A 14940-nucleotide genomic window follows, 5' to 3' on the forward strand; every position below is an offset into this window, starting at 1 on the left:
CACTTTATTGCACACATCAGTTTGTGCTACTATAACAATAGTTTTCCAATGAGCATCCCTCAGGCACTAAGGGATGTGTAGACACATGCAACCTTTGATAACTAATTCAGTCCCTCCATTCAAACAAGAACCATAGAAATTCTCTTAATTTCTCAATTAAAATATAATATCCCACATGTCTGTATTTTAATGTTAGAAAACAATGTGTGTTTGCAGCAATTACTAACATGTAATAGATCACCAATCTGGAAATATCTTTGTAAATGTGAAACAACATAATCCTCATTTAACTGTGTGTGACTTCTCAGTAACATTACTATATGGTCTCAAAGCAGAAAAACTTATATTTATTTTTAAGATGACTGCCATGAATCAGTATAAGAGACTTGTTTCATATTGCAAATCACATGCACACCGTACATGCTCGTCTTTGATGGCACAGGACACTGTATTCATATATTATTTCTTAAACAAATGGAAGAAGGAAAGGAGAGCATGATAGTCAAATAATATATATATTCTTTTCATTGTTCAACAAATATCTCAGCATAAATATTACAATACTGTCTCAGATCATATGTATAAACAAACATATACAATATATCATAAACAACAAAAACAGCTATAATGCATCAAAACATTACATTCAACAGAATATCAAATAGATATATAAAGACTAGCTGCTACTCTCAGCATTCATTTGTAGACTGTTGCAGTCATTTGTACTTCTCTCTGGAACAACTGAGTCTGTTGAGGTGCCTGTTTCTATAGAATTAGTAGTATCAGCAGGTGAAGCCTGGTTATTTGCAACAGACACTGGCATTGTTTGACTATTATTTGATACCATGAACACCCTATATATCTGATGTCCTGGATTGTCTGGCGATTCTGTAGCCAAAACAATTAATGTTCCAGGTTTCACATTGGAATAAACACTACCCAAATTCACCTGATTCTGCTCCACAGTCAATGCATCTTCAGCAATCACAAAGTTTTGCTCATTTTCACTGTCATATGAGGCCACTGAATCTTCATTAACCATGGCATTCTCTGACACTACCAATTCCTCATGATCACTTGGATTATCATCTCCTACAGGCTCAGAATCACATATATCCTCCACAGTCACACGATCACATATTTCAGTAATCTCAGTACGATCACAGATTTCAGTAATCTCAGTCTCTTCATATATTTCTTCCATGTCTTCAGTCATGAAATCCTCAAAAATCCGTGGCCGTGGTATTCTGCCAGACCTCGTCGGTTTGACTCGATTCATTAAACAGGTGGCCTCAGGTACATTAGTCTCACTGTCAACATGTCCATTCACTGGATTACTATCACCACCATCAGGTTTGCACTCCGAAGTTGTCCCTTTGTCATCTGTTCTTCTCTTCGAATTATTAACATCACTTTCAAGTGTATACTCAGGAGGAGCCTTTTTAGTGTCAGCTTTTCTCTTTTTCTTATGGTGAGTTTCTTCTGAGTCTTTAGGCTTATCAGACTTCCTTTTGACTGGTTTCTCTTTAATTTTCCTCTTTACAAGATTCTTTCTTTCAGATCTCACCTCTCCTCTATCTGTTGAGTCAAGCACTGCAAATAATGAACCTGTATATACAGAAATGAAAGAAAATGAGAAAAATAAGCAAAAAGTGTGAGTCAAATATAAAAAAATAAGCAAAGTTCACATACTTAAAAAAAAGTAAATACTAGAATACACTCGAAACTAAAACAATCTACTGAATGACACACAGGCAGGAAAAGTAACTGAAATGCAAGGTTATTCATAAGGACATGCAGTATTTCAGGAGATGAATATGCAAAAACTGCAAGGCATACAGAAAAATGACACACATCAGTGGAAAGAGTATCTCTCCAAGTTTTGTTTTGTATTTCATGCTGTGGTGTAGCTGCAGAGCACACCGCATGGAACACAGCATACAATGGGGTGACGTGTGTGTTATGTCTCCTTGAATCCACTAAATGTGAGTTAATTATGATGGTTCAGTGAGAGTTTAATACTAAATCTCAGGCGTAAGCTCCAGCAGACACAACAACCCATAGAGGTGGTACAACACACTTCACAAGTCTGGCTGCTTATGTGGTGCGAAGAAAACAGGTCGGCCAGGACCACCAGCAGAGAAGGTGGTGTGTGTGCAGGTACCATCTGTCATGAGCCCAAAGAAATTGATGACACTTGCAAGCACAGGACTGCACATATCACAGTCAAATGTCTGGTGCATTTTTTGCAAATGTCTATATGTAAAGTCATACCGGCTGCAGTTGTTACATGTGCTGACTAATTGGAACAATGAACAATGGCTTGCAGCAGCTATTAAAGGAAGATGGTTTTTCACAGTAGTAGATTGTCAGTGTTGAAGTCACATTTCATGTGTTTGAAAAGGTGAATCTTCACAATGTACATGTCTTGGGAACAGAACATCCACATGAGATTGTGGAACAACTCAAGATTCACTTAAAGTTAATGTCTCTTGTGCAATGTTCTCTTCAAAAGTTTACAGACAAAAAGGAGGAAACTATAGCTAGTTTCATCTACCTCCCAAAGCTGACTTATGCCACAATTACAGCAATACTGTAGAGACTTTAATTTAAAACAAGACTGTGCTCCAACATACTTTCTTCCAGCCTTTCATGGTTACCTCAATGCTGACCTGCCTCTGCACCGGATTGCTGTGCTTCCTATTGCAGCTCTCACCTTCTTCTGTACCCCCCCCCCCCCCCCCCCCCCCCAGTCACCTCACGTAACTGCACTTGATTTTTTTCTTATGGGGTTATGTTAAAGGTCTTGTGTTCCTGTCTCCTCTGCCACTTAATTGGTTGTCTGGAGGCAAGGGACTAAACAACAAGGTCATGAATCCTTCAGTTATGGGTTTGTTCATCTGGAGTACACCACGTGTGTACTCGGATTAGTACATAGGCGAGGTAAAAGTGAAGCACTAAAAGCAATACTGATGCCAGAGCTGAAAAACAAATTAAGGAGTAGTAAACGTATACGGATTGAATTGGTATGAAGGTTAGAACAGACAAGTGGTCTTCCAGGGCTCGGTCATGCTGAGAGAAACCCCTCTTGCAACTGACTCCTGCCAACCTGATTATGGATGAAGACAATTACAGGGTAAAGATTGCTTTCTAGTCAAGAGACGCAAACTGTAAAAAGGGAAAGGTTAAAATGTAATGGCCATCAGCTGGACCATTAATAATACAACAAGGTGAGAGAAACAGTTAGGGCCGCACACGGGCGATGGGAGTTCTGAATGCAAATGGTGCAGCCCCCCCACCCCCCACAGCTGTCCCAAACCCCTTAAAAATAATTAAGGCAGAGGGAAGGAGCTATGGTGAGGAGCAGGCAAAGGAGGCAGAATCAATGGTCCTCCTGACCCAGCATGTGGCATGAGATGCCCCAACATGCCCCCCCCCCCCCCCTTTCACTCCCCTGTCCTAAAGGTAGTTTAAAACATTGCATCTGAGAATAAAAACTACCGTCATGGAGAAAACAGAGAACCAGTTCAATGGCCATACACCAACATACAACTGTCCATGAGTTGTCCACCAACATGACATGCAAAGAATTTGGAAGCATGGAGAGCCAGAAGGAGTGGGCATTCCACTAGATCACGAGTAACTGTCAGCAAGGCTCCACAACCACAATTTGGGGATGGCTCGTTACATAAAATAAAACTATGGGTCAGTCTGGTGTGACTGATGCAAAGATGATACACAAAGGTGGATTTTTTTCTGAGAGGAACAGGATGAGGACTGCCAGGCAGCATTAGTCTCCTTGACAGTGCAGAATTTGTTAGAGGACACAGTAGCCCATCAGATATTGTTCCATCTCAGAGTGAGCAGAGGCCTTAGCTGCACCTGCCAATGCTTGCATAGGATCGTCAAAGAAAACTGAGAGGGGCAATTAACCATTTCTATAACCAATTCTATATCCCAATGGTTGGCCAGTCCATTCCCTGGGAGACCAATGTGACTCAGGGCATGATTAATTTCAGACGGTTTAGCAAAAATCAAAGGGTGACATGAGTAACATCAGTCAGTGGCCTGGAGACTGCTCACTGAATCAACAAGTATTAATATGCAGTTAATGGCCATTAGTTCTACAGTAAAAACACATCACGTTGCTGGCAATGATTGGAGTTCCTGACTGCTGGAAGGTGTGAAAGCACAACCCGTCCTATCCCTGGCTTTAGAACCATCAGTGTAAAAGATGGTGGCACACTGATACTCCTAAAGAACTGAAAGGAACAGACACTGAAAAGATGTGGGGACAAGTGAAACTTTAGGTCCTTGAAATAGGCTGTTTCTAATTAATGGCATGGATACCAACCAAGGTGACATGTGCGAGAAATTCCAAGGAGTGCAATCTAAGGAGGATAGGTGGAGGTCCTGGCAGAGGGCCGTGACGTGCATTCCAACTAGTAATCCCAATCAAGAGCGAGTGTCAGGGTCGATGCCCCTCGAATGCAAAAAGAATAGGATAGCTTGGGTGATAATGAAATTGTGAAATGGCAATTGCATAGGTGAGCAAAAGTTAGTGTTATCAAAACTGAAGAGGGAAGATCCTCGTCGGGCAAGGAGACTGTCGAAAGGAATAGTCAGGAAGGCACCAGTGGCCTGTAGAACTGGACTGGGACAGACCTCCCTATCTCCAGCCCTCACCACCAGTGGCACTGCAGTCTATGAGCTGTCTCTGCAAGAAGTGCTTTGGAAAGAGGCCACGGCCCCTGAGCTAACATATCACCTGGGGGGACCCCATGATCACAAACTGGTTAACTTCCATAGTTTCTAACTTAACCAGATGGTAGGTTGTGGATCATCCCTCCCAGATATCACATTGATAGTGGGACAAAAGGCTCTGCGATTCGAGAACCCAGTGTAATTGGTGGGCAACCATCCTTTCAAGCAGTTTGCAGAGCATGCTGGTGGCCTAATCAGCAGGTAACTCTCCAGCTTAATGACTGGAACAGTAACACTATCTCTCCATTGTGAAGGGAAGACAGCCAAATCAACCTGACCTTCAGGAGATAGAGCCATTGGGTAACAGTCAGATGTTGTATCACCTGATTGTGAATGGCATAAGGGCTGAGGGCCATATTGTGAGATGCAGTAAGAACTTGAAGCAGTTTCCAATCAGTGTAAAGCTCATTATATAATTCGGCAGTCTTTAACATCTTTCCAACTTATAAATTAATATGTTGAAATGACGTAAGAACAGAATGCCAATCCACCCCAATATGGATCGCAAGATGTTCAGCAAAAGCGAAAGAGCCAGTACAGAGACCATAATGAAGGAACAGACCAGGTACAGTTGTGGATCTTTGACAGCCCAGAAGACTACAGAGCTCGGCCCATACCTTGGATGGAGAGGCGTACATTCCCAGCGAGGTGACATAGTGCACCCAGCATTCCTTCTTATTTCACTCAATTAGATAGTGAGCATTAGCATGAAGTCAATTAAAAGTGAGAAGGTTTGTCTACGAAGAGTGTCACCTGAAACACTGCAGGGCTCTCTGGCAATCCTGAACAGCTGCTGCAATGTCTTTGGTCCTCCATGGTATCAGCCTGTGATAGAGGGGACATGTAGAAAGGGGAATAGCAGTTCCAGTGGCATAGGTGATCACATCAGAGACACTTTGCACAGCCTCGTCGATGCAATCTGACAAATAGGTAGTTGATCTGGCGACAATGTAGCAAAGCTATAAGACTGGGGTGATACATTGCGCACATTTCCCAATGGCTCAACTTTTCCAAATTTATTTTCAGTGTGTTACACAAATAATAATGACTGTGTTGCAGTCAAAGTATCCCCACCAGTTCAAGCACATATTAAATATTGGATAAATTGTTTCACTCCCATCCATTTGGCTAGTCCCTCTTCCCATGGGGCATCCAGGATAAGGAAAGCAGTTGGGTTACAACTGCACAGAAATTTTTATATCCATCTAACAAGATGACTGGATTAGAACAGCCATTGTTTCGGTGTAATTTAATATATTTCATGTGCAAAATGTCGGGTCTGATGCCACCTACTGCAATCAAGAGCTCTCCTCACAAATGCCAGACAGACAGACACACACACACACACACACACACACACACACACACACACAAAGGGCATCTAGCACACTGGTTGTTGCCGGGAGTCCTGATGTCCCAGGACGATTGGCATCTTCTACTTGGCAGGTGTGGGGAGCTAGCAGCTCGAACATCAGCAATAAGGTGCCTTTGTTGTCAGACAGCTGAACTGAAAGGGTACATAATTAACACACCACAGCAGTTTGGCTACCATGTTGGTTTTGAAGAGAATATGTGAGCTTTCACTGGTATTGTGCACAGATGATCTTTAACACTACAGGCAGTAGGCACTATTTAAGGTGTTCTTCCCCCATCAGTCGACACTATAGAAAAAAATTTGGAGAACGAAAGTCAAAACCAGAAGGGCACCAACAGTTACTTCAGCCAAAAGCTGATGAATGAATGAATATTCAGAGAAATGAAAGCAAAACCTAGGGAATAGCCTGGCTGACATCAAAGGTTGCCATTGTGAGGAAGAGAGTAAGACAAGGTAGGATAGCCAGAGATGAAAGGTTGCAGCACATCAAAAGGATGTTGGTGTTGCAATTGCTTGTGGTTCCATGTTTGCCATGCACATACTCACAAAAGAACTCTTGAGCGGCCCTGAGGGGTTAATAAGAAGGGTTCCATAAATGATAGATAATGCAGTTGCTGATGTTGGGAGATGTATCACAAGAATCTGATCATCATATCGATGTTTGTTGTGTTGTAAATGGTGTCCATACTGAGCATCTTAGCAATGAGTTACACACTTCTGTATATCTTGTATTTTTCATGCAGCCGTCTTACAAACCCCTGGAGGTACTTGCAAATAATTTTGCTTGCTTTCCTCCACCGACTTTTGTTTATTTATGATCTCTCTGACATACAATAATTTATTTCTCATTATTCACTGAAGCCAACATCTGGAATCTCTATCTCATCAGTCCATGTTACTGAAGTACACAGTTTATCTTCAGACACCATTAACACTTAAATATTGGACAAATAAAAAAGAGAGCAGGGATTAGTAATTGCTCAAGTTATCTTAGCCCACATCTCTTTATGAAGTATCAATACTCAACATTAAAAGGCCAGATACACAAAAATCAGTGGAAATATCAATTACTTGATAAGCTCTCATTAGTGTAAGAGGTCAATCACTATGCTCTTAACTCCTGATGAGACTGTCTTTACCCCAAAATAGTTTCATGTTTTGCATTTCAATAAGCTTTACTATAATAGAACCTAGACCCTTATTTCAGTACAAAATCATGTAGGTATTCCATCTGCAACACAAGTGCTTTGTTCCTATTTCCTAAATAATCACTGTGTGTGTGTGTGTGTGTGTGTGTGTGTGTGTGTGTGTGAGAGAGAGAGAGAGAGAGAGAGAGAGAGAGAGAGATGTATATGTCTAGAAATACTTACAACTTCGGCGAGCACTTCCTTTCCTTTTTGGCTTTTCTGCCTTCTTATGTTGCTCTTCCTCCAGTCGTTCCACCTCTGTAATTTATATGGAAATATTTTAATGGTGTCAAGATAATAACTATAAGCCAACTATTAACATTTTATTGTTAGACACACTCTTCTTGTTTTAAGTATTTTAACAATGTTTACGAATAGTAAATCTGTTACATTTCATGACAAAAACTCATTTTATTTTTTGAGAAAAATTAACTTGAGTGGAATTCAATTTTTGCTCTTGGAAGAGAGGTAGAGGGATAGTTGGGAAAGAGGGGGATTTGGGGAGGGGAGGGGGGGGGGGGGGGGGACAGAGTCATCCAGTTATGTGTGCGTTACACAAACCACTATATATGTATTTACTGGACCACAGTATCTCTTAATTTTTTTCGTCTTCTCTCTTGTTATGTTTTTTCATAGAGTTCTTATCTCTGTAAACACTTATACCACTTTTTTTCACTAATATATCCTACAGAACAAGACAAGCTTATTTAGGTGATTTCCTTCCTTTCTTTTCTCGCCACACACTCTGCACCTTCTTGCAAAGACTATCTTTTCCAGAGCAGGGGTTACTAGATATCATTTACTGAACCCACAAACCATACACTGTGTTTCCACAAAGATATGATACAGATGATAAGAAGGTAAATAAACAGTAAAAAGTTTATATAAGAAGATAGTGCACTTCCAACAACAAAACGTAATCAGTAGTTGCAACAATAAAAAGTACTATTAACCTTAAACAACTCATAAATAAAAGTAAACATAACAATTCTGCATAAATATTGTGCTGAAAATGGCAGTAGCTATGAAATATCGAAAGATGAAACACACCATGTTTATAATGATATGCAAAAACTACATACTAATACATCTACAGAATATAAAACACATACAGTTTTATTTATTTGTTCTGTGCATCTTATAATACACAGCCGTACACAATATAGGACAACTACAATACTAATGCTTACAACAAGATACAAATACAAAATGCAATTAAGTGAACTGTTGACCACTGTGTACATAGTATTTTGAGAAGATGGTTTTCTTGAGATTTAAATTATGTGGGGGAGAGGATGGGGTCACATAAATAACGCAAGTTTGCCTTCCAGTACCATCCAACAGAATAAAAAGTATGTTGCAATTCCTTTACATTCTTCTTAAGAGTATTGCTTTTATTTCTAGTATGTCAAAGAGTAGGCTGCCCATATTTCTCATTCCATCATGAGTTCTGCTTAATCTTTAGCTCATCAGAAGAATCTTTGCCTTGGTTCATGTGTTATGGTTGTCCTTTTCTCCACTTGTTATGAAAATATCAAGGTTTTTTTGTTCTTAACAAAAGACTGTTTCTATAATACAGATACTGAGAACTAGTAATACATCCAATTTCTTTGCACATGGGATTGGTGGCTGATCATATTGGTTCAGTTTTCATTATTTTTATTATTATTCTTCACATAAGGACCATTTTTCTGAGAGTAACCCCCCCCCAATATAGGGATGGCATATTATTGAGTGTACAAGCCCATGATACAAAGTTTTCAGAATACACTCCCACAAACGTCTCTTTTACTTCTTAAAATTGTCAATTTTATAATTTTGGGATGAATAGAAGAACATATGTGCTGTCTTGTTTGTGTTTAGCTACAATTTATTCCCATGTAGTCAGGAGAAAAAAGCCTTTCATTTCTTCATTAATCTCCTACTTCAGTTGCATAGCTGAGTCAGAGCTCATTATTACTTCTGGGAAACACACTCTGCTTATTGAGTCATTTATCACATTACTTAGAGTGCGACAATTTCCAGACAAATGTTCTGTAATAAGCAATCTGGGATACCATCAATTCCATGTGACTATGATGATTTTTGGCTCTTATGATTTTTAAGACTTCTTGTTCAGTTACTGGTGTCATGAAAATTGACCTGCCTGGTGTTAGAAAAATAGTTTTGTATGATTTTGCTCTTCCAGTGAGTCCTGATGCTAGATTATGAACAATCTTTGAAAAATGCAGGTTAAATAGTTCACTCATTTGTTTTGCATTGAAAATTTTGTTTCATTTGGCTGAAGGTGTTCAGGTACACCTTGTTTGGCTGTGGTTCCTACGGTACCGATGACGATGATGATGATGATGATTGGTTTGTGGGGCACTTAACTGTGTGGTTATCAGTGCCCGTACAATTTCCCAACCTTTGCTCAGCCCAATTCTGCCACTTTCCTGGATGCTGATGAAATGATGAGGACAACACAAACATCCAGTCATCTCGAGGCCCCTAAGGTACCATTGACAACTTCCCCAGTGCTGCACTCTTACTTGAATTTACTATAAACTGGTGGTTTGAGATTTGCTTTGTGTTTTTGGTTGACTTTTCCATTAACAGATGATAGTCTATTACAATTTTGAATTATAGCTGTCCACCACAGCTATATCTGCAATGTCTGTTTAATGGAGGCAACTTTCAATTTCAGTACCTTGCTGTTTTGACTTGTGCTGAGAGTGAGGATAGAGGGTTCTTTTGGTTAATGCTGATGTTCATTCAAGGATGTAGATATAAGATTTCAATGCCGATTTCTTTTGTTGTAGCGACACTGCTGTAAGGCGTACCAAATGACACTATGGCATAATGAGAGAACATACTGCTACCTCACATATGATATGGATATTAGCCCTTTCCAATACAATTTGTCTATTCATTTCATTCTCCCCAACTCTTATTTATTTTATGCATCCCCAACTCTTCTTTATTTTGTGAATGTAAGGATGTAAGGCATTACGGGTTACTGTTTAAAAAAAATTAAATGCAATATGAGACCACTTGACAATTACACTATTTTTCACACTAGTTTTTCAAACTACACATTGGTGTCTGTTTATGGTTGTTTATAATTTTTCTACATGATACTTCCTAAAATAATCTTTTGGATGAAGTCCAGGCTTCGTCTTGCATGTTTCACAGAAAAACATTGGTTCTCTTTTTCCTCCTTTCTCCTAGCTTTTGCTGCAAACATTCATTATTTTTTTTTCTTCGTTTCATTCTGTGGTTCATGGTGTAAGTTCCTGTAGTCATGTCCTAGTTCATGAACCATGGGCAACGTATGAGTGGCCAAGTAAGTGGTCCCGACAGTCGGGATATCAGTTACTTTGGAATAAGGCTGGGCATCTCGGACATATTCTGAGTCATGGTCACCTTTGTGCTCATACGTCAAAGACTACCAAATCCACCGGTTAGTCCCTCAACCGTTAGGGGTAAAACTCAATGGGACTCGGGGCAAGTAAGGCTAGCAACCTGCTTCCCTGGTACTTTAAATATGATGCTGGCAACAATCAGAGCAAAATGCCTCGGACCATTGGAGGTGACAGAGTCCCACCTCTAACTGACAAACCAGGGACTCCTAAGATACGACTTGGCAAACAAATGGTAATGAGATGGGGAGCTATTAATATCAATGGGGGCTACACTGGGAAGAAGGTAGAGCTGGCAGAGGCTGCAAGTAAGATGGGGCTGGATGTTTTAGTGGTTAGTGACATTTGGGTAAGGGGTGAGAAAGAAGAGGAAGTGGGAGAATACAAGGTCTACCAGTCAGGAGTCAAAGCAGGAATAGAACAATGGGGTGTAGGGCTTTACATCAAGAAAGAAATGGAACGCAGCATAGTTGCAATAAGGTATGTAAACGAATGACTGATGTGGATAGATTTGACAGTGTCTAGCAAGAAAATTAGGATTGTGTCAGTATGTTCGCATTGTGAAGGGACAGATCAAGATAAGATGGATAGTTTTTATGAGGCACTCAGTGATGTAGTTGTTAGAGTAAAGGACAAGGACAGTGTTCTGCTCATGGGTGATTTTAATGCCAGGATTGGAAATTGAACAGAAGGGTATGAAAAGGTTATGGGTAAATTTGGAGAGGATATGGAGGCCAACAGGAACGAGAAACAACTCTTGGATTTCTGTGCCAGTATGGGCTTAGTAATCACAAACTCCTTTTTTAAACATAAGAACATTCACTGGTATACTTGGGAAGGCAGGGGAACCAGATCTGTCATTGACTATATAATAACAGATCAGGAATTCAGGAAGGCTGTGAGGGACACACGTGTATTCGGGGGATTCTTTGATGACACTGATCATTATTCAATCTGCAGTGAAATTGGGACTGTGAGGCCGAAAGTGCAGGAAGTCAGGTCCATATGTAGGAGTATAAGAGTGGAGAAACTTCAGGATAAGGAAATCAGGCACAAGTACATAACAGTGATCTCAGAAATGTACCAGTCAGTTGAATGTAGTCAATTACAGTCATTGGAAAAGGAATGGACAAGGTACAGGGACACAGTACTAGAAGTGGCTAAAGAATGTCTTGGAACAGTAGTAGTAGGAATAGCACAATGTAGTAGTAGGATGAAGCAAACAGCTTGGTGGAATGACACAGTCAAGGCAGCCTGTAAAAGGAAAAAGAAGGCGTATCAAAAATGGCTACATACTAGAACTCAGGTAGACAGACAAAGTTATGTTGAAGAAAGAAACAAAGCCAAACAGATAATTGCAGCATCCAAGAAGAAATCTTGGGAAGACTTTGGAAACAGGTTGGAGACTATGGGTCAAGCTGCTGGAAAACCATTCTGGAGTGTAATTAGCAGTTTTCGAAAGGGAGGTAAGAAGGAAATGACGAGTATTTTGGACAGGTCAGGAAAACTGCTGGCGAATCCTGTGGACTCCTTGGGCAGATGGAGGGAATATTTTGAAGAGTTGCTCAATGTAGGTGAAAATACGATCAGTAATGTTCCAGATTTCGAGGTACAATGGGATAGGAATGATGATGGAAATAGGATCACATTTGAGGAAGTGGAGAAAATGGTCAATAGATTGCAGTGCAATAAAGCAGCTAGGGTGGATGAAATTAAGTCGGAACTCATCAAATACAGTGGAATTTCAGGTCTTAAATGGCTACACAGGATAATTGAAATGGCCTGGGAGTCGGGACAGGTTCCATCAGACTGGACAAAAGCAGTAATCACACCAATCTTTATACATGGAAACAGAAAAGATTGTAACAACTACAGAGGTATCTCTTTAATCAGCGTTGTGGGTAAAATCTTCTCAGGTAATGTTGAAAGGAAAGTGAGAGTATTAGTTGAGGACCAATTGGATGAAAATCAGTGTGGGTTTAGGCCTCTTAGAGGTTGTCAGGGCCAGATCTTTAGCTTACAGCAAATAATGGAGAAGTGTTATGAGTGGAACAGGGAATTGTATCTATGCTTTATAGATCTAGAAAAGGCATATGACCGGGTTCCTAGGAGGAAGTTATTGTCTGTTCTACGAGATTATGGAATAAGAGGCAAACTTTTGCAAGCAATTAAAGGTCTTTACATGGATAGTCAGGCAGCAGTTAGAGTTGATGGTAAATTGAGTTCATGGTTCAGAGTAGTTTCAGGGGTAAGACAAGGCTGCAACCTGTCTCCACTGTTGTTCATATTATTTACGGATCATATGTTGAAAACAATAGACTGGCTGGGTGAGATTAGGATATGAGAACACAAAATAAGCAGTCTTGCATACGTGGATGACTTAGTTGTGATGGCAGATTCGATTGAAAGTTTGCAAAGTCATATTTTAGAGCTAGATCAGAAATGTAAGGACTATGGTATGAAGATTAGCATCTCCAAAACGAAAGTAATGTCAGTGAGAAAGAAATATAAACGGATTGAGTGCCAAATAGGAGGAACAAAGTTGGAACAGGTAGACGGTTTCAAGTACTTAGGATGCATATTCTCACAGGATGGCAACATATTGAAAGAACTGGAAGCGAGGTGTAGCAAAGCTAATGCAGTGAGTGCTCAGCTACGATCTACTCTCTTCTGCAAGAAGGAGGTCAGTACCAAGAGTAAGTTATCTGTGCACCGTTCAATCTTTCGGCCAACTTTGTTGTATGGGAGCAAAAGCTGGGTGGATTCAGGTTACCTTATCAACAAGGTTGAGGTTACGGATATGAAAGTAGCTAGGATGATTGCAGGTACTAGTAGATGGGAACAATGGCAGGATGGTGTCCACAATGAGGAAATCAAAGAAAAACTGGGAATGAACTCTATAGATGTAGCAGTCAGGGTGAACAGGCTTAGATGGTGGGGTCATGTCACACGCATGGGAGAAGCAAGGTTACTCAAAAGACTCATGGGTTCAGCAGTAGAGGGTAGGAGGAGTCGGGGCAGACCAAGGAGAAGGTAGCAGGATTCAGTTAAGAATGATTTTGAAGTAATAGGTTTAACATCATAAGAGGCACCAATGTTAGCACTGAATAGGGGATCATGGAGGAATTTTATAAGGGGGCTATGCTCCAGACTGAACACTGAAAGGCATAATCAGTCTTAAATGATGATGATGATTTCATTCTGCATTATTAAATGAGTCTGCCTATTTAGTCTCTCCACAATGTCAGATGACTGTCTTTCTCTTTTCTTTGAATTTGTATTTCTTACTTGGCAGACCAGATGTCTGATTAGATTTCTTTGTACGAAAGGTGAATCTGCAGTTCTCCACATTCGTTTTTGTGTATTGGGTAAAGAATATAACTGGCCACAACAGCAATTTCAATCAGTGAGAAGAATAATTTTTTCCACCACTTGTACAACCACCTTGTAAAACCATAGCAACCACAGTACTGATAAGCCCTGTCCACTCCTCCCATTAACCCATTAACTTAGTATACTTCAAAATGACAATGGGTTTCAGGAACTGCACAGGCTACTTCTTACTATATCCAGTGATCAATTGGCTTTGAGGACCAAAGAATGTACTCAATGTAGTCAGTAACCTCTTGTCATGGAATGAACGTAACTTTCATCCTACTTTGATAGGCACATAGCTCACATTCAGCAAGTTTTATCTTCTTCGAATTGCATGGAAAATCCTTTCCAGAAGGCATAGCTATATCTGTTAGATAAAATTTCGCTTCGTGAAGTTCCCGAGCAAGTTGAGGGATTGTGTAGAACCTGTCAGTAAAATGTGATGGCCTGAACCAACTGCACAAGCTAGCAATTGCTATGCCAAATGAATCACTATTCCGATTGCAAAGTGTAAATCAGGGTGAATTAAGACTTTTTGTCATTGTCTTTCCATAATACTGAATGTGAGAAAAAACATAACCATTTCCTGAATCACACAGAAACCTTGAAAACTCCACTTCATAAGCTTCTCTGGGTTCCAGCACTTTAATGGAATTCTTCCTTTGAATCCTACTGTGCTCTCATCTATGGCCACATTTCTTTTCAGAACATAAAGATATTTGCATTTACTGTCAACATACCAACGTTCTTCACCTTGCTCCCTTAGATATACTGATATTCCTGAGGTATTGTGACAGGCAGAACTAAATGCAGCATCCAAAATATTTGGGAAACAACA

At 40.1% G+C, this 14940-nt stretch overlaps 1 protein-coding gene across 2 annotated transcripts in view; it reads right to left on the reverse strand.

The window, feature by feature from the left end:
- Positions 1–507: 507 nt before the first annotated feature.
- Positions 508–14940, reverse strand: part of LOC124605326 (titin homolog) — an 83023-nt gene continuing 68590 nt past the window's right edge. For both annotated transcript variants that reach the window (XM_047136932.1, XM_047136931.1), the window contains exons 7-8: positions 7510–7584; positions 508–1608 (exon numbers count right to left, since the gene is read on the reverse strand). In XM_047136932.1, coding sequence (XP_046992888.1) covers positions 677–1608; positions 7510–7584 — 1007 coding nt within the window. In that variant the 3' untranslated portion in view covers positions 508–676. The remainder of the gene's footprint in view (positions 1609–7509; positions 7585–14940) is intronic.

This window comes from Schistocerca americana, chromosome 3, assembly GCF_021461395.2.
Source record: "Schistocerca americana isolate TAMUIC-IGC-003095 chromosome 3, iqSchAmer2.1, whole genome shotgun sequence".
In the NCBI taxonomy this organism is placed as follows: domain Eukaryota; kingdom Metazoa; phylum Arthropoda; class Insecta; order Orthoptera; family Acrididae; genus Schistocerca; species Schistocerca americana.